This window comes from Mytilus galloprovincialis, chromosome 6 (assembly GCF_965363235.1).
Source record: "Mytilus galloprovincialis chromosome 6, xbMytGall1.hap1.1, whole genome shotgun sequence".
Taxonomy (NCBI): Eukaryota; Metazoa; Mollusca; class Bivalvia; order Mytilida; family Mytilidae; genus Mytilus; species Mytilus galloprovincialis.
Genome location: NC_134843.1, coordinates 62,208,720 through 62,232,408, shown reverse-complemented (window position 1 = coordinate 62,232,408; position 23,689 = coordinate 62,208,720). Strand labels below are relative to the sequence as shown.

The 23,689-nt window shown below is 31.6% G+C and overlaps 1 protein-coding gene across 1 annotated transcript; it reads left to right on the top strand.

Moving 5' to 3' along the window:
* Positions 1 to 1,955: 1,955 nt before the first annotated feature.
* Positions 1,956 to 22,312, top strand: LOC143078639 (uncharacterized). The gene is made up of 9 exons (XM_076253486.1): positions 1,956 to 2,032; positions 4,727 to 4,852; positions 8,473 to 8,673; positions 12,629 to 12,712; positions 14,452 to 14,490; positions 16,806 to 16,891; positions 20,428 to 20,455; positions 21,142 to 21,450; positions 22,170 to 22,312. Exons 2-9 carry the CDS (start codon positions 4,822 to 4,824, stop codon positions 22,310 to 22,312), a joined length of 921 nt encoding a protein of 306 aa, XP_076109601.1. The 5' UTR covers positions 1,956 to 2,032; positions 4,727 to 4,821.
* Positions 22,313 to 23,689: the final 1,377 nt, after the last annotated feature.

Here is a 23,689-nt window from a genome sequence, read left to right as displayed (position 1 = left end):
CCCCTTTGCTACAATGCATTTTTTGGTAAAGGTAAAATTAAAATTAAAAATTTGCACCGCTTCAACATGAAATAAATGAAACTGCTTAGAGACCATTATTATTATAAAATGTGCTTCTACATGTTCTAGGACAATCCATCAGTGCTTTTTCTTTTGAGAGCCCTATTAACATGCCAATGGTAGGATTTGAATCTCGTATAAATGACTAAGGCTCATTTGAGGGGTGGTCTGAGGGGCCCTGATCCCGAAATCCCGGGCGAAAAAACATGATATCCCGAGGTGCGTATTTCAACGAAATTCATATCCCGACATCACGAAATTAAAAAAAAAATATTCCCGCATCCCGTAGATATATCAATCCCGAAATCCCGAGCTTAAAAACACCCGATCCCGACGTCCCGAATAAGTCCTGCCACCCTCTAATCTCTACCCTACTTTCATTTAGGGCAAATCACTACTTTCACTTTCAACAATAAATTTTTATGCCCCATTTGTGGGCAGTATGTTTTCTAGTCTGTTCGTCCGTTCGTTCGTCCGTCCGACTGTCCCGCTTCAGGTTAAAGTTTTTGTCGAGGTAGTTTTTGATGAAGTTGAAGTCCAACCAACTCGAAACTTAGTAAATATATTCCCTATGATATGATATTTCTAATTTTAATGCCAAATTAGAGATTTTACCCTATTTGACGGTCCACTAAACATAGTAAATGATAGTGCCGATGTGGCATCCGTATACTATGGACACATTCTTGTTTTCACATGCTTTAGTTATTTCAATATATATGCAACTGGTATGACCCCTTAGATAGGAAATATTTTAGAAAAAAATAGACAGAATACAGAGTCTCTGTATATTATAGTAGTATAATCGTAGTTTACAGGTGGATAAACGCGAAAACATAATTGTCTCTAAGGAGGTATATTAGTTTTGGTTAATGCAATCTAAAAACCATGATATGGAGAACGCTCTGATTGGCTTATTTATTTTTCATTTTTGTAATCTATCATACGATTGGTTGTTCTTTTGCATGTTTAAAACCGGAAGTCACATCTATGACTAAAAGTCAGTCTGATAACGGAAACAATATCCGGACACCTATTTTGTCGTTTTTCTCCCAAAATAACTCAATCTGAATAATCATAAAAATGGATGACAAATGCGACTATGCATGTTACCTAAAGAACACAGAGGCATGATGATTCATTTATTGTGGAAGGAAGAGAAGCGTCACCCAAAATGAGGTCTTCTCGTTTAATAGACGTATAGATAGGCTCCTAATTGCTAACCAATTGAAGGCATTAATATCCCAGTTTGAATTGTGAAATTGAAGAAATTTTTAAAATTTGATCAAGCAAAATACATTATCGTCCTCGTAGTTCGTAAAATACTGGCAGATGGACCTTGGTCATCAATTCTAATAATCTTGGATCGACCATTCTAAACTTAAAAGTAATAAAGTTCACGCACCCATATTGTTCCGATTGCTAAAGACTTTTGCATCCGTCGACATTATCTTCGATTAAAGTAGTATTGATCTGACAACCGCTGTGCATGTATACTTTAACGACCTTTAAATGAATGACAAATGACAACATTGTCATTTTTTGAATGACAATTAAACAGTGTGGGGAAAGATAAATTGAATACACTTTCGTTTTTCGTTTTTTGTGTTTGTGAAATCAAAAATGAAAAATGAAAACACTTTCATTTTTCGATTTTAGTTTTTGAGAATCAAAAATGAAAAATGAAAATACTTTTGTTTTTCGATTTTTGTTTTGTGAAATCAAAAATGACAAACGAAAACACTTTTGTTTTTCATTTTGGTTTTTAAGAAATCAAAAACAAAAAATGAAAACACTTTCGTTTTTTGTTTTTTGTTTATGATATTTCAAAACGAAAAACGAATGGACGCAGATATACACGGACCTTGACCATCGAAAACGACATTTTTTTCAGTGACTAGCTTTACCAAGAGATCAGTGGAACGGAAAAAATCTGGTGATGACATTGTATCAAAAAGTATCGAATTAACAGGTAATAAATATAAAAAAGAAGATGCGATATGATTGCCAATGTGACAACTGGTCTACAAGAGACCAAAATGACACAGAAATACTAAGACATTTTCGCAATTTTATCGTATAAAAAAAATCGACATTTATGTGAACCTATAAGCAATCACTTCATCTAGTTTGCCAGCAACCTTAACCGTTAAAAAGCATATATTATCCATTACTTGAATGTATATTCCAATCGTAAATTTTTTAACATGTCAAAATTTGCAAACATTTATATCGAGTTGAATTAGAAAACACTACCAGTAACAAAATACATGCACAATATCGTCGAAAAAAATCATTCTTTGTTGCATTTTGTCTCTTCCCCGATGTGTGTTACATGAATATCAATTAATCTGTTTGTAAAAGAGTGAATTATTCGAAATGCTGAGGATTTTCTTATCCATGCTATAGATTATCTTATCCATATTTGGCTCAACGTTTTGGAATTATGGGTTCTCAATGCTCTTCAACTTTTACATGTTAGCTTTCTAACAATTTGAATCTGAGCGTCACTGATGAATCTTATTTAGACGAACGCGCGTCTGGGGTAACGATATTTATTCTGGTACCTTTGATAATTATTGTTTTGTAAAGTTCAAAATAATAAACACAATCGAGTTTATACAGATAATCAATGGTATGCATATGCATTGCGGGTTGAGTAGCGATCTAAATAATTAGTAGGTTATAAGGTTTTACCTTCACAACGAATCGCTATGTCGACAAACACAGCATGCAAAAGTTTATAATCTTCTGAAAGCCTTCATTGAAACTATAAAATTACCTTTTTCTTTTAACACTTGAAGTTCTAAATATTATCTTTGTAAGATGTAAGTAATCAATTTAACTAGCGGGCACTGTTTTCTTGTATTTTTTTTGTTTTAATACCAGTAATTGATTTGTTAACCACCTTCCTGGTAGTTGGATAGATACTTTTTATCATATTTTTACGAACATAAACATATATACACAAGAGGGACAAAAGATAACAGAGGGACAGTCAAACTCATAAATCGAAAATAAACTGACAACGCCATGGCTAAAAATGAAAAGGACAAACAGACAAACAAAAGTACACATGACACAACATAGAAAAACTAAAGAATAAACAACACGAACACCACCAAAAACTAGGGGTGATCTCCGGTACTCCGGAAAGGTAAGCAGATCCTGTACGACATGTGGCATCCGCCGTGTTGCTGCAGCACCTGCATACGGGGTATATCTTCCAATTGATACGATATTCCCGTGCTTGTATTTCCTATCATGATTTTCTTGATAGAAGGTTGCTGCTCACAAGGAAGCTAATAAACCAAGAGTTACAAATGGTGAAGTTGAAATCATCCCTTCGTAAATTTTACGGATGCCATCACGAGTTGGTTGACCGTTATGGAATAACCGTTTCACAAAGGATATCGGATATGTTCCTTATGTCGTAACTACAATCCTCTTCCCTTTCATGAATGTGACCTACCGAATTAGACTATTTACCGGATTTGTTATCACATAAGCAACACGACGGGTGCCACATATGGAGCAGGATCCGCTTATCCTTCCGGAGCACCTGAGATCACCCCTAGTTTTGGTGGGGTTCGTGTTGTTTATTCTTTAGTTTTCTATGTTGTGTCATGTGTACTATTGTTTGTCTGTTGGACTTTTTCATTTTTAGCCATGGCGTTATCAGTTTTTTTTTAATTTTTGAATTTGAATGTCCCTTTGGTATCTTTCGTCCCTCTTTTATAAGATAACAAATCCGGTAACTGTCCAATTCGATACGTCACATTCATGAAAGGGAAGGGGATACATACTCAATTTATGTGATCGACTTTGTGCCTTTATATTAATGAAACTTTAAATAATATATAACCTTAAGGTAGCACAATACAAAGATTTTTCATCCCCAATCTTAATTTTGGATCCTCAATGCTCTTCAACTTTGTACTTGTTTTGCTTTATAAATATTTTGATATGAGCGTCACTGATGAGTCTTATGTAGACGAAACGCGCGTCTGGCGTACAAAATTATAGTCCTGGTAACTATTTCATCCCCAATCAGACATCTTTAAACTGATGTAATTCCACTCATCTTTCTTTAAATTTTATAAATGAGGTACCAAAATAAAGAAGAAGCATTAATCTTTCAAATTATGATTATTTCATTATGACATTAATATTACACAAGTAATTGTTAGGTAATTAGTTGCCATATTGTGATGTCCATACTTGAATGAATTTAGCTTCTTTGATATTCATAGCATTCCAAAATATTTTATAGATTCTTGCACAACGCGGTTTGACCTCCACAACTGTGTATGATTGGGAGTGAAAAAATCTGTGTATTGTGCTACCTTAATTGAATATGAATTACAAGTTATTCAATTGGAGTCCAAATTCAACTGTAAAATCTACTCAATATAAACTAAGGAAAACATAAGTATAAAAATAAGAAGATGTGATATGATTACCAATGAGACAACTATTCAACCGACTTCAAATGATGAAAACACAATTTTGACGATCTGTGATTTTTCAATAATGCTCATAAATTTGTCATAATTCTAAATGTTATTAATAATATTGTCGAGTTGTTATACAGTCTAAACTAACAGATTTCGACAATGTCATTGTTAACTACCACAATAAATGTAAAACATTCATATATTTTTAGAAGTAGCAAATAATGACACAAGGACATATGGTGATAAGAATTTTAATCTCGTAAAAAACGATTATGAAAGTAAGAAAAGCATTCAAAAACTTGTTATGGTTGAGGATAGACAAACAGTTGATCAAGGTAAGAACAAAGTAAATTAACATAATACCGAACACAAAGAAAATGTATGATTTATTGGAACACTAGAAAATATCATGAAGAAAAGATGAAATAATAACGAAAGAAACCCCGTAAATGAAAATTTAAATGACAAAATACCAAACGTCGTGTAAAATTCAAATAAAAAATAATCAAAAGCGCAAACAAAACAAAAGAATGAAAAACAGCTTTCATATTCTTGACCTGGTATAGGCATTTCCTTATAAAGAAAATGGTTGATTGAACTTGGTTTTAAAGCTTGCTTAACCTCTCACTTGTATTACAGTCGCATATAATTCCTATATATTGAGAACAATGAATAAGCAAAACAAACATATATAATAAGTTAAAATGTCATATTTCAAAAGCATTATATGATATATGAAAATATCGTCGGAATCGTTAAAAAAGGCATCTCAAATCTCAACTTTAGATATATATATATTCATGTTTTTTAATAGAAGAGATCTGATTAATAACATGTTAATTTTAACAATATCCTACTATCTAGATGTGCTGGACAAAATGCGTATAGTAAAAACCATACGGGTATGAAACAGGAAGTTTAATTTACCTATAGTACTGTAATAATGTCATCAGGCTTAAACCCGTCGTTTTGCCATTACAAAGAGTTCCTGAAAATATTTTTTTTGATGTATTTAGTCATTAAGTCTTTATATCCAAATATATCAAACACGTTCTCCTGGAGATTAAAGATTAAAGCGGAGTTCAGCATTGTAAACATGTAAATATAACTTAGATGTAGCAGTTACAGAATAAACTTAATAGAATAATTTGTTTTTAAGAATGAATACTAGCTATTGCATATGATTGTAATGCATACAGGTCATGATCGAGACCAAAATCAATACTCATATGTAATTGAATTTATTATGCTAAGTAACAAATTCTAAAGAGAATTTGGATTTTTTTCCCAAATCAAAGTTGCTGCCTTGAAAATTGATTTTTATAAAGATGTTTGAAAAAGATGCAAAAGATAACCATGTTAACACCGTCATGGCAAAAAAACGAAAAACGGCGTTAAACTAGCAGATCAAGAAATACTATAGCACAAACTACAGAAAAAACGGAAATGAACTCAAGTGTTCCACAGGAAAAACAAGTGCCAGCTTCACATGTGGCATCAGTCGTGTTGCTAATGTGTGTACAAATCCACATTCATCGAATAATCCCAGTCGTGGATGTCAGTCACAATCAAAGATAGTGGTAACGACAATGGAATATATCAACTGAGAAGCAGATATTCAATAATGGTCAGTCAAATTGTAATTGAATCCAAAATACTTTCAAAGGGAAGACTTCAACATTATACAAGGAGTTCAATAACTAAATCGATAGTAATAACCCTCTATCAAAGGAATCATCACAAAGTAATGAAAGCGTTTGATTATAGTATAAACTAGAAGATAAATTTTCTATATATAGGTTATGTAAGATTGATCTTTCGTACATATGAATAGAGAGTTAATCATTATAAATATTCAATTTGTCGTAAAGTTAAGTTCTCTAAGTACCCTTAATATCAATTTCGAGTGTGTACAAATGTACAAGATATGATACAAAATTAAGGACCAGGGATGACTTAAAGAATTTTACACCCTTACAGCAATTAAGCCTATTTGGATATGGGCGGTGTTAAGATACATTGTAAGAAACAATTTGTTTTTAGTGAATTTGCTTGTCATGTCAATAGAAGCACATGTCCCTGACTACATGCTGTGATAAGGGAAAATATGAAGAAACTAGTAAAACTTGCACACATATTCTTGTGATTGATTTATATAAACAAGATAAAACCATAATGTCACTGTAACTTACCAGAAATATCGAATGTTTCAATAAGGCGTACAAAAGTAAAGTTGCATTCCATGAATTGATATTTAAATTAATCAAAATGTTTACTTCATATTAAACAAGATGAATGAATATTAATTCATCTCTAACTTTCTGTGCAAACGCCAGTGGAGCATTCCTGTGAAAACACCTCTGAGTTGCCAGGAACATACTCAGAATATAATAAACAATATAACATAAACTATTACAATATATGCAATAATAAAAAAAACCAAGCTGCTCTTGAAAGAGACCTTAAATTTAAACATTGCACAAGGCATGAAAGAGATATTATGCCTAATGGTGTCCATAAACTGGAAAGTAGGTGGTATACCCAAATCCTGAAAATATTACTTATATGAGCCACCTCTGGCAATAGCTACATACATTTGTTAAGTATAAAACATTTGTTTCTAAACATAAGTTGGCACCACAGATTAGAAGATTATCTATATTATAAAGCTTTGAAAGAATTATATATTAATTGATTGATTCCCTGCAATATAGAAGTAGATTGTCAATTCAAAAATGCATGCTTTAGATTATAGATATTAAAGTCACATGTAGCATGCTACTTCCGTTGTAAACATTGTCATGGATATCTCCTCCTACTTTGCCAATCGCCGGAATTTTAATTTGAAAAACAGCTGTGCTTCAGGATTTTGATTTTAAATATTTTCTTGTTATATTATTTTTTTCACATTTTGGCTGAAACTGACTATCATTTATGTTCTGACAACTAAACAAGTTTAAAAGTAAAGAATATAGCAATTTCTGAATTAATTTTGAGTTGATTCTCACTTTTTAACCTTGCCCAATATTTAAATAACATCATATATTCAAGAAATATATCCGTTTTATACCCTAGCCCCGGTTCGATCGGATGAGTGAGAACAACGTCTTCGCCCAATTTTAAAATTTGAACTAAATATTTTGTGAATGGGCATTATTTATAAAGGATACAAAAGAAACGACGATCTTGACTTACATCTTGAAAGTGACACCGAGGGTTGGTTGACTTCACAACTTTACAATAAATAAAGGCAACAGTAGTATACCGCTGTTCAAACTCATAAATCCATGGACAAAAAAAAAAATCGGGGTAACAAACTAAAACTGACGGAAACGCATAAATATAAGAGGAGAACAACGACACAACACTACAATGTAACTAACACACACAGAAACGGACCAAGCATCAGACAAAATCCCACGAGAATAACAAATATAACATCAAAACCAAATACATGATTTTGGGATAGACAAGTACCGTGACACGTCTTATCGCAATGTCAATTTACACTCAAAAATAAGAGAAAACAAACGACGCAACGTTAAATTGTAACACACACAGAAACGAACTATAATATAACAATGGCCATATTCCTAACTTGGTACAGGACATTTTTAAAGGAAAAAATGGTGGGTTGAACCTGGTTTTGTGGCATGCCACACCTGGCACTTTAATGGCAATGTTAAATATAACATAGAAATGACAACATAATATTACAGGACTAAATACAATATATGCGTTCAACCGTATCCTGGAATTTATTTCTTGCAGTTTTAAATGTGTTCAAGTCCCCTAAATTGTCGACCCAAGCCTTTCCTTTTTTCTTTTTCATGATTCCAAAAAATGCGAATACGTTTAAATGGTATATCTATAAATAAAATGAAAAAAATATATCTAAATTCAAATGCGAGAAATTTAATATCGTGTTATTTTTCTAATCGAATACTGTTTACAGTTTCCAAACAGATTCCAGACTGCCCTACAGACCTTTCATACATGGAAACAACATATGGTGTCAAATTTAAATGGAAAGGGAAACAAGACAAGGATTTTCCTGTAACTGGATATGTTATTGGGTGTGGAATAGTGGCAGAGGGTGGAACGTATCTATACAATGTTGGGCCGGAAGATGAAGAATATGAATTCTCAGATTTGTGTGAGTATTTATCATTTAACAAAGGTTATAAGGTATATAATCAGCGCCATTCACATATTGATTACTTTATATATCATGTGATCTAATCTCCCTTATAATCCAATGTTTTACTCAATACTCAACTATTTTTACAGTTTTATTTTAATTTTAGTTTACCAATGTAGTTATAATTCACTTAACTTGTTATGTAAAGAGAAACTGTATAATATAAATGTAATTTGATTTTAAATACAAAAACTTTTTCATCTAGTACGTCTTTGTCATTATACAGTGTACAATCAACAGCAAAAATGTTTCTCATTATCCTCTGATATTAATCACAAATCACTGTCATAATGGAAGTTGTAGGGTTTTGAATATGTATTAACGTATGCCCAGTTTCACATTGCAAGATGAAGTTCACTTCATGTTTTAACTTATAATTAGTTTAGTACATTATTTAGGACAATTTGTTAATAATCACATAAAATCGGAAAGTCTTGAATACAGAAATGTTCATACCAATATTTGTTCCCGGCCCGGCTTGTATAAAACATGTTAAAATTATGAAATATTTGAAATTAAGACAGATTCAATATCTAATTAGAAAGAAAAAAGCTCAGTGGAAAGTATTATAGAAGACATTCTTGTATTTTTGCAAAGAAATTGACAAATATAGATATTTTTTTATTACATGCCCTTAACATAATACTTCCTGGCAAGACATATATAAGCTACAACTTTAACTTCAAATAGACAGACGCATTCTAAAGATAGAAAATTTAATAACTGGCTATAAAATAGCAGATATAAAATATTCTGATTTAAACACCATGATAACAGATATATTTTTCTCCGTATATAAGGCCCTTTTTGTTTTAAACAACAAAAAACAGAGATAGAAATTTTTAAAATGTTCAAAAAGGAAATAAACGACATAAAAAAAAAAATGCGATAAGAAATATTGAAACCGGAAAAATGTTAATAAAGACGTTAAAATATTGCAACCTGTAAGTAAAGGTATTACTGGTTGATAAATCAACATATGCTAATTACCTGGCCCTAGTCTAAATAATATACCACGAGGTGCCAAAAAAAAAATACATCGCAAATAACCTATTGATTTGAATTTAACCTAATTGTATACACTTACCTATATGTTTATTTTGATAAGCATGATCAAGCATGTAAACTTGGACAAATAAATCCTTTACATCATAAAAGAATAAGTAAGGCTAATATAGACCTCTTTCGAGTTCATCAGTCACCAGAAAAAAACTTGTCAACTACGCGCGCTTTTATGACGTCATTTACCAGATATATCCCTGCACTATTACCGTTCATGAAGCGTCTTAGTGATCATCATTGTGCAGGATTAACTAGAAATAATGTTTGTTTTTGTAAGTACTTAATCACAATCCCCTAATAACAGCAGTGCTGAATGTCAATTATAAGAATTTAATTTGACGAATAATTCGTGTAAAAAAGCATTAGAGTTTTCCAACCACTTGCTCGACATTGGAACGGAAGTGACGATGCCACTAAACGCACGACTGATGTTCACTAAAACCAGAGTTTTTGACGGAAATGCATCGAACTCGAAAGTTGTCTATTACAATACACAGGTAACCTGTGAGAAAATAAGCACACATAATATAATAAAAAAAACCGGTTCGGCGTACATCCGTTATTTTTCCCGATTTGCAAACAGACACCAAAAAAATAAAATAATGAATGAATCAATTATATTGATGTTTATCTGTATAATGCATTATGTTTAACTGTAAAATACTAACATTAATATAATATTTTATTATATATTCTCCCTGGATGTATAATGATTAATGTACAGGGATATTTAGCCCAATTATGTAAGCTAAGTAAATTGTTAAACAGCATTTAGTGCAATACAGATGATTTTATTGTTTCAAAAAAAAAAAAAAAAAAAGAATTGTGCTAGCGTTAAGCTTATGTGTTGCCATGCTGCCGAAATCTTAATGACGTCGCGTATCTGTGATGTACGATTATGTTATTAATGAAAAGGAAGTTGCAATGGCAGGCATATTTATATATAATGCCTTTGGTAAAGATCACGATAACGATTAAAAATAAAATAAACAGAATAAGATTGATCAGATTAGTTAATGGCATTATTTATAATTGTATTTTCAGGAAACATCACAACTATTCAACTGTTTTAGAACTAAATAGAAAAAAATATTTTAAAACTGCAATCTTTAAGACATTCCAATTAGATCTCAAATCAAAGTAAACAACAAAAATCATTAAAACATGTCATTCACGAAACAAAATATGAACATGAGAAGATGCTGCATGTTTGAAAATGGGACAACTCTCATAAAGACACCAACCAGCATACAAGTTAACAATTATAAGCCAATCGCTCTTCAACAATAATAAAAACCGCAAAGTAAGTCGTAACAGGCCACACAATTACAAAATTAAAAGTAAACCATTTAAACGAGAAAACTAATATCATGATGTATGTACAAAATAATGACGAAAAACAATTATGATAAAAAGCAACAAACAACAACCACTGAATTACCGGCTCCCTAATTTAGAGAGGCACATTCAGAACGCAGACAGGGGTTAAACTATTGTGCTGGCACCAACTCCTACATGCGTGTGACAGTGATGTAAAATACAAGGTAGGAACAAACTAAAAAAAAGAAAACAGTCGAAAATGGTGTAAGCTCATCAGATCGATACAAAGCAGAAAGACATCAAACAAAAACACAGACGGACGTTGCAGTGAACATATATATCATCACAACAACAAAAAGCAGCCAGGTAGATATCTGAGAGTACTTGCAGTTACTGACTGAAAGTTCATGCAAAAACAACAACTAGAAAATAACAAGACTAACATTATCAATCCAACATCAAATTAGTGTAACGACGTCATTAACAATCAGAGAACAACAAGACTTTGTGCAATGCTAACATATAGGTTTTGACATATTGTATAACCACGAATATGTACAAAACAATACTGTTAAGTTTGGTTTTAATTTTGAAGATAACAAAATCATATTTACAGCAATAATTATAATATAAAATAACTCATTACACATGTTACAGTGTTGAAATAGTAACCTTTTCGAATAAGTTTATTTAAAGAACCCGCACATTTACCCAGATCATATCTTATATATAAAAGGCTTGGTAAACAACATCTCCGAAAATATTAGAATATATTTTCCCGTTTTAAATAAATATTCTTCAGGTACAGTCGAACTTCCAAATAAAAGTATTGCATCTGTAAAAGAATTTAGTAAAGCTTATCAGCAATATCCTATAAAACGCCTTGAAAAAATCCAAATATAAAAGTAGGGCGATGTTGGGTGTTTTTAAAACAAAATATTTCTGTCTGTTTATGAAATAATAGTGTAGCAAATACATTGTTATGTCTGTACGTTAGGACAGATGTGTACTAGCGTGGAAAGAGGGACACTCAGTGTATTAAGATCTTCTGACATTTTGGATATACAGATCAGATTCTTAGCACCACAGAATATATAGTTTCAAAGTAATATGCATGTGAGCCCGATTTTTATAATTGATAAACAGAATTTAAGAATTTAGAAATGGTTCGCCTTTAGGATATGGCATATTTGACGTTCTTTTTATTACACTTTCATACTTAGTAGAGGAAAACAAATAGTTAATTCCCATATTCTTTGAAATACTACAACTTTATAACATATATTGTGAAATATTGGTTTGGCTTTAAGTTGTTTGTTTATTCATGTTTTTGTGATATCATGTTAGTCTCAACTACCATTTACCACGAATCCAGTTTACAGATATCGGAACTAAATGAATGGATACACATTAAATATAATTGATGACTCGCAATCGACATGGCTTCATATGATTATGTTGGGTATAAATCAAAGATATACCAGTAAAGATTTCCACATGTTTGATTCTGTGTTTGTTTTACATTTAGTTTCAAATACAAATTACATCTTGACCATTCAAGCATTTAATATACATGGATACAGTGAAACAGCTGGAATAAAAGTAAAAACAGGTAAAAACATTTTTTTCTCTAGGTTTTAGTGTGAAAAGAAAACGTACAGTTAGTTATGTTGATAGGTTTGTCCAGCATTATGACACGTTATTGTAAAAAGGTCATTGTCTATTGATAAGTCATTGATGACTTTCAAATATCAGAAGTTACATTTCCTCTGTAACAACTGCGATATGTAATTGATCAAAAGAATACAAAACATTCAAATATTTCACCGTAAACTGTTATTTCTATCAATTTTGATTATGTATATTCTGAAACGCAGAGAAATATTTAAAAAGGAGTAGGTTCAATAAGACCAATTTTTGGCCCCAAAATATAGCAGTTTTACAAAAGTATGAAAATGTAAATTTTTAGCCATTTACTGGAAAGTAGAATGCTTCTGCTACATAAAAAAATGAAAGTGGCCGCATTCGTGTTCATTCATAATATTGAAATGTAAGTTGTATTTGATGATAATACATAACATATATAAAGGTTGAGGATGAACACGGATGCGGCCACTTTCATTTTTGACAAAAACCATCTGAAAAGTGACGTTTTTTGGCATATTTGATAGATTTTATATATTTAAGCTTAAATCGGAGCGTTTTTAAATCAGTTGAAATCTTTTACATTAACTAATCGAATCAATTTAAATTGACATTTAAGTGTTTAAAAAGTGTCCAAAAACTTTCGTTCGATGAACCTGAAATCGGCCCTTACCGGACCTACTCTTTTCACTGAAATTAAAATTTGACGGCAAAACAAGACATATAAAAGACGATTTTTACAATAAATGAAATCGGTTTCACAACTTTTAAGAATTGTATTTCACGTCAAACAAACTCCAACACTTACTATTAATGCATCAAAGGCTCGTTTATCATGATATCGTTAGTGTACAAATCGATTTGGAAATAAACTTTTTCAAATTTTGAACTCGATAAGAAAGGTGTAAATAACAGATTAAACGGACAAGAAATATCCTGCTAGCAGTGATGCCTATGATTGTTCAATAAATGCATGTTTATTTACAAGTGAACTAATAATGTTTGTGACCGTGAGCTACTAAATGAAAACAACATTACCGTTTGAATTGTTTTACATTGTCATATCGGGGCCTTTTATAGCTGACTATGCGATATACATGATATAGGCCGTGAAGTGACCTATAGTTGTTAATGTCTGTGTCATTTGGTCTCTTGTGAACAGTTGTCTCATTGGCAATCATACCACATCTTCTTTTTTATATTTACACAAAAGTTGTGCTTCTGACGCGATGTTCTTGGTTTACTATTACCAAAAACGCCCAAACCTCCACATTTAAAAATTCAGGTATCAGTATGTATAAATACGCATATACAATAGGACCAAAGGAACAAACAAAAGTGACAAAATTTATTGAAGGTCCACTTATTACGAGGTGTAAGAACCTATGTTTCTTAATAATTTCTTATTTAGGCAACTAAAAATAATTATATGACATATGTGAATCAAGTCAGAACCGTAGCACTGACTTTCGAACTGTCGACAACCTCCTTGTTATTTAAAAGGAATCCCCCTCATTGACTTATTAAATACCAACCTATGAGTCATACTATGAATTAAAATTAATTTGAATTTTCATTATTAGTTTTTAACCTTTCAAAACATAATGTATTTTGTTTTCTGCTATAACTTTCATCATCTTAACACAACAATTATATTAGCACTTTTTAACAATAGATGCTTATTGAAATTTGATTTCCTTTTTTAAGGTGAACATGTCCTACAAGATGACAATGATTCAGATTCAGGTAATGCTTATTAATTATTAAGGTTTAAAGCGCATTAACAGTAATAACTACGCTTAATAGTTTAGTACATGAAGAAAATACAACTAGGAATAATCTGTATCAACAATGTATTAGTCAGTTGAATGTTTAGCTCAAACGCGCAAACTACATGTAGTGTTGAATAAAATAAAGCATACAAAGAATAACACAAACCAAATTTAACCGACACATTTACCTGGTCCCATAGTATGCCTATCCTTCCAGAAAAAAACCTTAAGTATTCCGACACCCTGCTTTATCCGACATTTTTTCTGCCCCAGAAATGGTAGAACATAAATAGTAAAAGATATCGGGTTTTAGTGTTTGTGAAGTACCACACTGCATGATTTCAACAAATGCATCGAAAACGATATTATTACAAAGCTGTTTATTATCGAAAACAAATTAATTGAGCGTTTGAGTCTGGTCTTATTTCAACTGACAGTAAATATCCTAAGATTAACTTCTTATTGTGCACCCTACTTGACGACAGGATTTTATACTCATAGAAGAAAGAATTCATATCAATCCTTCTCAAAGATGAAAAGAAAAACAACACACTATATACAAAGTGAAATATCAAAAATACCGAACTCCAAGGAAATTCAGCATTATCATTTCATTATCAAATGGCAAATTCAATGTTTAAATTCATCATACGAATGGAAAACAGTGATATTTATGACTTTGAACAGGCATTTTTATACATACAGAATATAAACGAAGAGTTCCTAGGGACATTCAATCAAGGCCAATCAAATAGTGATGACATGCGTAAAACTCAAAATGGATAATTCAATGTCACTTCAAATACTAAAAGTGCTGTATTTTTACATTTAGATTTATAGATACTGTTCTGTTCAAAGAGCTTTCATGGATAGGTTCACATTGGATTTAAAAGAAAATCATGTCAAAAGATACGAATTTATTATGAAGTATCTTGATGGGTGATGATCAGCGCGTGTTGACTATATATATAAATATATTATGGGTGTTTTGCTACTCAAATAAGTACACAACTGTATAACATATGACTAAAGGGAATTTGATGTATAATATATGCCAGTACATTAACAAAATCCCGAATTAAAGCCACTGCTGGTTGACGTATCGTCCCCGAGGGTATCACCAGCCCAGTACTCAGCACTTCGGTGTTGACATGAATATCAATTACATGGTCATTTTTATAAATTTCTTGTTACAAAACATTAAATTTTTCGAAATACTAAGAATTTTCTTATCCCAGGAATAGATTACCTTAGCCGTATTTGGCACAACTTTTTTGAATTTTGGGTCCTCAATGCTCCTCAATTTTGTACATATTTGGCTTTTAATTTTTTTGATATGAGCGTCACTGATGAGTCTTATGTAGGCTAAAAGCGAATCTGGCGTATTAAATTAGAATTCCAGTACCTTTGATAACCAATGAAAATCAGGTTTAGAGCAACACATTTTTAGTTTGTAGAAGTTAATATATTTAAAGTCGTCTTACTCCTGTATCTTTGCATTGTACAATGTCATGTGATTTTGTGACTGTGTATGACGTCTTTACACTATATCCATTTGATATTGTATGTGTACTGATTGTCTGCAAGTTCTCTCCTATCTGTACTTAGTGTCTTGATGTTGCACCCGATTTCACTCCCGGATTTTAGTGGAGTTCGTGTTGTTTCTTAATTATTATTTATAACTGTTGGTGTAAACGGCCTTTGGTTTTGTGAGTCTTTTATTACTTCTTGGCTTTGATTTTTATTGTCTTGTTTAGATGTATAAGTACCCAGTCACGTCCACGCTTTGCTTTGTTATATGTATCTTTATTTGTACAACAGTTCGTTCTTATGTTGAACTGTTAAAGCAGTGTTACAGGTAAGGGGAGGATTGGAATCTTGCTAACATGTTTATCTACGCCACATTCTGTATGTTGGTGTCTGTCCGAAGTCGGTAGCCTGTAATTCAGTGGTTGCCGTTTACTATTGTGTTAAATATATTAGTCCGTTGCTTTTTTTGTACATTAATTCTAAACTATACGTAATTGCCAGTTGTAAATGATCTGAATGCTACCTTTCTCTTCAACGTGTAATAAAACAGTAATATCATAATAGAGTTCGGAAGTCAGTGCTGATCCATTGATTTTACGAAGATGATGTCACTAAAAATATCATTTCTGTCTTTTTGAGAAAGCATAACAAAAATGCTGTTTAAATATAATAGAACTTCATGTACAAGAAGGTATAAAACACCACTGTTCCGTTTATAAGGTTTATTTGATTGATGCAAACTCTACATTTTCTTTGTAGATGGAGATGAGTTATTCTGTGGACTATGTGAATACGTTTGTAATAAAATTGACAAGTTTCAAAAGCACAAGAAAGAATGTAGAAAGGTAAACAGAAACGTTTGTCGTATAGCGAAAAGATATAAAAAATTATAAACACCAGATTTACTGACACATAGTGTTTTTTCCTTTAAAATTACACATGAACAATGATCACGCACTCTATACATTTGCTATATCGGTAACTGTATTTAATATGAATTGCATATTTACATTTAGCATGTTTAGAACGTTCTTCTGTATCCCCTTTTTTCCTAATTATTTTACAGTTTTTCTTTTTTTACTTCTCTTCAATGCAAGGAAGCAAACTTTTAGGTGTCTGTCTTTATATCATTCGTTTGTTTACTTATTTCGAAAATATTATAACAAATTCGACTTTTTTAATGTTCATTAATAGTTATCAAAGGTACTAGGATAATAATTTAGTACGCCAGACGCGCGTTTCGTCTACATAAGACTCACCAGTGACGCTCATATCAAAATAGTTATAAACCAAACAAGTACAAAATTGAAGAGCATTGAGGACCCAAAATTCCTAAAAGTTGTGCCAAATACGGCTAAGGTAATCTATTCCTGGGATAAGAAAATCCTTAGTATTTCGAAAAATTCAATGTTTTGTAACAGGAAATTAATAAAAATGACCATACAATTGATATTCATGTCAACACCGAAGTGCTGACTGCTGAGCTGGTGATACCATTAGGGACGAAACGTCCACCAGCAGAGGCATCGACCCAGTGGTGTAAATAGTTATTAAAGGTACCAGGATTATAATTTAGTACGCCAGACGCGCGTTTCGTCTACATACGACTCATCAGTGACGCTCATATCAAAATAGTTATAAACCAAACAAATACAAAGTTGAAGAGCATTGAGGATCCAAAATTCCAAAAAGTTGTGCCAAATATCATTAAAACGTTTTCCGTATTTAATAAGAAAAAAATGATACGTTTTCGTAATTTTAATATGAATGTGTATCAAGGTGAGAATCATCTAATGTTTCTTCTAAGAAATACAGTTCCATGTCTCATTTTCCTGTATTCTATGAATCATTTACATTTCACAAACGTTTAAACATAGGTTACATATAGTTCGTTCTATTGTTTAAAATCTTTTTCTAATATTTTGTTTCTTTTTATGTTAATGCAACTTGACAATGCATGTGTTTTGTTAGTGACCGTATAAAATCATTTTAAGTAATATTCACAATTTATTGTTATGTTGTGCTTTTATACCACTTACACACTTCCAGGTTTGGGGAATTTCATTCGTCGTAAACATGTTGAACCACGAAGTTTTCGTGTTGTGCTTATTCACTGTCATCAGCCAGCAATTCATTGTTATTTGTTTGTCTTTTCTTATGTTGTTTCGTTAATTACTCTTTGTCAATTAGTCAATTACGTCCTTCTAAACCATTTCAAATACTCAGTCTATTTTGTTGGGACAATCTATGTGTACATATATCATGTATATGGTATTGTTTTGCTCATTGTTGTAGGCAAATGGTGAAAACTAGTTGCATGCCGTCATTTGTAGGGAATCTGTGGAATTATATTTCAATGAATATCATACTCATATAGCATTTACTATTTGAGTATAACCTATGGTAGACATAGAATTTGACAAAACCTCTATTTAAATATTAATAAGTTGATATTTTTGTTTGGCCTTCAACCACAGACATCGGTCTGTTTTTCTTGTATACACAATGTTTTTCCTGTCGATATTCCAATATGAAATAAAGCAAACTCGTGATTTACTTATATAACTACATCAGTACTAGTCAAATACAAAAAAGCTGAAAGGGTGCAACAGTAGAATAATTCTGATAACCTATGCTTTTGATATATCACATCTGGTTTCTCTAAAATATTTTAAATTAGTCATTTGTTGTTGATTTTTTTGGTTTGTGTATATTGATATTGAAATATGCATATCAATGTTTCTGATGTACAAAACTGGACATATCTTATTTGCAGCCACCTTTTCGTGCATTGAGATAAACATATGCACATCAGATAAAAAACTAATGGACGTAAACAGTTTCAATATACTTAAATATAATAACCTCTACACAGTAATTGATTCGGCTGACTTTGGTGGTAAATGAATCCACAATATCAATTATGAATCAAATACTCAAAAAGTAGGTTAATCATGTTTATTTATCTACTAGTATATACGACACAAATTAACCAGAATATATTTCATGTCATTGAAATATGAAGGGAAATAAAAGCTGAAACGCGCGTAAACAGATATTTTATCATATTTTATTGCATTAGACATACCTTATTATCTGTGAACTTATCTTACGTTGTTAATGTATGTGGGACATCGTGGTATCTACATGGTAATTAAACCTTATATTAAAAATGCCGGATTTTGTTTAGTTGGTAGCCAGTGTATGTTTCAGATATGTTAACTTGTTTTTCTTATTTCAAACGAATTTGCCTGTTTTTCACCACTGCCGGCGAATATCCCTCAAATTCCCCTCTATGCGTACTTGCAATGTTGGATATTCCTTGTCCTACCTTGCAAGCGTCCTCCCCTCGAATTTATACGGAACCTTTCTCACATTATCGCGATTATTAAGACAATATGATTTGGTTGATAGAGGTAATCCGAAAACCGTATACAAAAATGTTAGACAAAACAAAACTGAAAACCAAAATGTTAGACAAAACGAATGACCGTCACTAACCTCGTGATCGCATAATTGAACATGTTGAACAATGCATTGTGTATACAAAGTAAAAAAAGTGTTTACAAATGGACTATTTCATGATGGAATGACAAGGACTTTTACCTCATAGATACCATGACGTTACATAAAGAAAGCTATAACACGTATACGTACATGTAGAAACCAAGCAGTACTATAAAAGTCTCAAATTAATCTTACAAGTGTGCATAGTTATGGTTTTGGATTACAGCTTAATAGTGAAAAACGATGTCCTTTCACCTCTACAGATAGTGTCTATAAAAAATTTTCGGTTTAATTAAACAGTTATATCATGTTATGGAGGGGTATATAGAAGGTCTGTGGTCAACCTACAAATGACTAATGTTGAAAACTTCATACTGCACAGTATATGATGACGTGTTTTTCGAGTACATAACACTACTAATGACTGTTTGGAGTAGAAGAAGGGAATTAATATAGTTTCGAATTGGGAATTCAGTAGTGTTTTATGAACAATTGAATATATCGATATGGTTTTATTTCTCTTATTTCCTTGATATTTTCGGTCCTTCTTCGACTTCAGAGCATGAATAGCCTATAATTTATTTCCATTTCATTGATAGACGTGATCATGCATTGTGATCTATTCGTGTTTTTTCAATCATTTTGTGACTTTTTGGGTGGCTTTTATTTATGTTGATTTCTTTTTTTACGATTTGTTTGTTGAACCATATTTGAAATACTTTTATAAATTGAGACCTTGTTGATTGTTGTAAATAAAGAAAATAGAGAAACCTTCCATTTTTTTTTACTTATTCGTATGTTATTGTTTGAAAAGCATTATCCTTAATTTCTAAATACCTGTTTATGTTTATTTGCTTTATCGGATATTTTCCAGATATTTGCAGGAACGAAGAAGTCTTATTGTAAGTATTAGGAAAGATGCAGTAAGGATTAATTTTGCGAAATTTTTAACTGCAATATTTGTTTCTATTTAACATGTTTAAGATTTGCACCTATTTCTAATGGTTTAAGTAATATAAAGCTTCAAAACACATAGTTTACGATCTATGACATTATATTTTACAATTAGATCATTAGTTGTGACGATAAAGTCAATGCATGAACGCATTATAGAAGATGGTTCATTTTAAAACCGTTTTATCTTAAAAATAGCGATAAAATGCTTGTTACAAATAGTTCACCCCGGTCTTTGCCTTTAGGAACACTTTTTCTAATGTAATTACATGTACACGTAGTTTTGTAATACTGCTCAATATTTCCAAATTACAACAATGATACAAATGTGTATGTCAAGTTATATATCTTTCACCTCTTTAGTAACCATTCAACATGAGTTTATTTTCAATGGCCTTTCGCTAGAATACGTTAGATTTATTTTATTGCTTTTTATTATCGCAAAATAGTGATCATACGGGTTCGGAATAATTAAACCTCGTACTTCAAACTTTACTTGTTTGTAAAATTTACTGAAATCGCATTGATAAATATCTAATTTTTCTTTCTTTGTTTTTTACAACTATTATACGTCGGATATAACAGTGTATCATAGACATTTTTGAACATCTGTTTTTACGAATCTTATTTGTAGTGCCATCATATAGAGTAGGTGCTTTTGTTATCAAAACCGATGACATCATTACAGCTGATCAAGTGAATAACATCAATCAAGATAAGGCAAACATTTCTGCAGATGGTATAGATCTGTGTTTGGCTGAAACAGGGAGTTTAATTGTTTGGACTGTTATATCGAATGAGCTTTTTCAGAGCAAAACATTGTTCAAGGAAAAGTTGAAATTGTTCCTTGAAAACCTTTTGGAAAATTGTTACTTGGACATGGAGACAACCAGTCGAATAGAAGTAGAAGTAATGCTGAACATTAAAGAAGATATTAAAATCGGTACCTGCATATAAGTATAAGAAGTGTTTAGCGTTGTGTACTAACTTATTATTATTACTTTTCGATCCCAAATTCATGTATTTAGTTTTGATGTTATATTTGTTATTTCTATATCTATGTTGTGTTTCGTGTACTGTTTATGTTGGTCTATTCTTTTTAGCCATGCCGTTGTCAGTTAGATTTCGAATTGCGATTTGAATGTAATTTTGTATCTTTCGCCTCTCGTTAACTATTGATATGTATTGACAAAATATCACTGGACGTGAATTGAAATAACTTATTAAATTTATGTAAAATACATGCATTAGTATTTCTTTGATGTAAACAATGTATGAACGTTCTTGGTCATTTATTGTATGATTATGATTGATAGCATCACGAGTAGTGGCAAATATTTAATGAATTCATGACAAAAAGGAATATTCCACACATCAATGACATTTTTTTTATTAAGAGATGAGGCTTACTGTATGTTAACAGAGTAGAAACCCGTTACTTACCCTTTGCAACCGTTTTTCGTTTTTAAGTTAGTTTATTATTTACAATATTCAATGAACATCTATCATTTCTTTAGACTTAAAGTATTGCAATAGTTTTCGTTTTATAAATCTGTCCGTGTATTCTAGTCGAAAGAAAGAGACTAGTTTACTTTAAATTTACAAATGAAAGAGAAAGATATTCTAGATACAATTATTTTAAACTTAATTTTGTATTGATAGGCAAGGATCGTCTTCAATGTGGACGTTGTAAAACTGTATTTACTGACCTAGATGAATTTAGAAATCACAAAATAGAAGCTGATGAAAGAAGACATACACCACGAGGTAATTTGCTTGTAGAAAGATATAATTTTGTACATTGAATGATAACAGTTGAAATCTTACTGGTAGGTCTAATTGTTGTTTAACTTCCAAGTTGCTTATATTTCCCACATATTTCGATTGGAAAGAATTAACAATTAAACCAATAGGCATATACAGGTCGGCATACCACTAAAGTAATATGATATGCTGGATGGGAAAGATACTTGAACTTGGAAAAGGCTCCTTAGGGACTCTCCAGAGAGTTGTTTCAATAATTTTCTACATACACAGAGCAAAGGGCTCTCCACCTTAAAAAAAAAACGATTCTTACATATCAGGCCACATGGGACAGTTCTACACTTATCTATCTATTTATTTTACTAATTCATTTGCTTTTTCATATTTGGTGCGTGGAATGAGTGTAAGTTATACATGTCTAGCTGGTAGATGTCATCTGATCTTGACCTCATTTTCACTGTTTAGTGGTCACAGTTAAGTTTTGGTCTTTTTTGCTAAATGCAATAGGTCAAACTATATTTGGTGTATGGAAATATCTAATGATGTAAATGTCAGTCTCGCAGGTTTATTTGACCTTGACCTTAATTTTACGGTTCATTGTCCAGTGTTTTGTTTTTTTGGTGTTTTGGTCTGTTTTGCTTAAACTATGAGCAATGAATCATATATATGTGTTGTATGGAAGAATTGTAAGCTATACATCTAAATCTTGTTTGGTTTATATGACCTTGACTCATTTTCTTGCATGATGTTAAGTTTATGTGATAGTTATAATAAAGCTTCATATTTACCACGATCAACATGATATCAATGATAAGGCGAGACATTTCAGCGGGTGCACTCTTGTTTTTTAAATATTTATACGTCCAGTGAAATTTGAGCAGCTGTTAATCATAACGTTTATGTTTTGGAGAAGCTACATTCTATTGAATTTGTATGGAATTATAAAATTACGTTATTGTGAAAACAAGAACCACAAAAAACCCACTTCACATCATGCTTGTGATTGTGTGCATCGTACGCGCTTTTCGTCAAATAACACAAATCAAAATGATAATATGCCCAAACAAATTCCAAGCTGAAGAGCATTGTGGACCAATAATTTGAAGGGTTTTGTCGAATACAGACAACTTATCATAGATACCAGGACTGAATTTTGTATATACACCAGGCGCGCCTTTCGTCTACTATAAACTCACAAGTGACGCTCGAATCCAAAAGTTGAGCTGCTAAATATTTTATGGGATGATTGTGCTCCTTAAGGTGTTGATAAATGATACTTTTGAATTTATTGGGTCTTTTAAAGCGATACAGATTGTTCATTTGTTATGCCGGACACTAATATATAATGAAACAGTTAAATTTCAGTCTTGATAGGAATGTTGATTTAATTGACGTACGCTGTTTAGAAAAAAAAACCC

Coding starts and splice junctions, on each gene's coding strand:
- LOC143078639 (XM_076253486.1), top strand. CDS start 4,822: ATGGTTGAGGATAGACAAACAGTTGATCAAG. Junction 4,853..8,472: donor TAGACAAACAGTTGATCAAG/GTAAGAACAAAG, acceptor TACTGTTTACAG/TTTCCAAACAGATTCCAGAC. Junction 20,456..21,141: donor AGGAACGAAGAAGTCTTATT/GTAAGTATTAGG, acceptor TCTTATTTGTAG/TGCCATCATATAGAGTAGGT.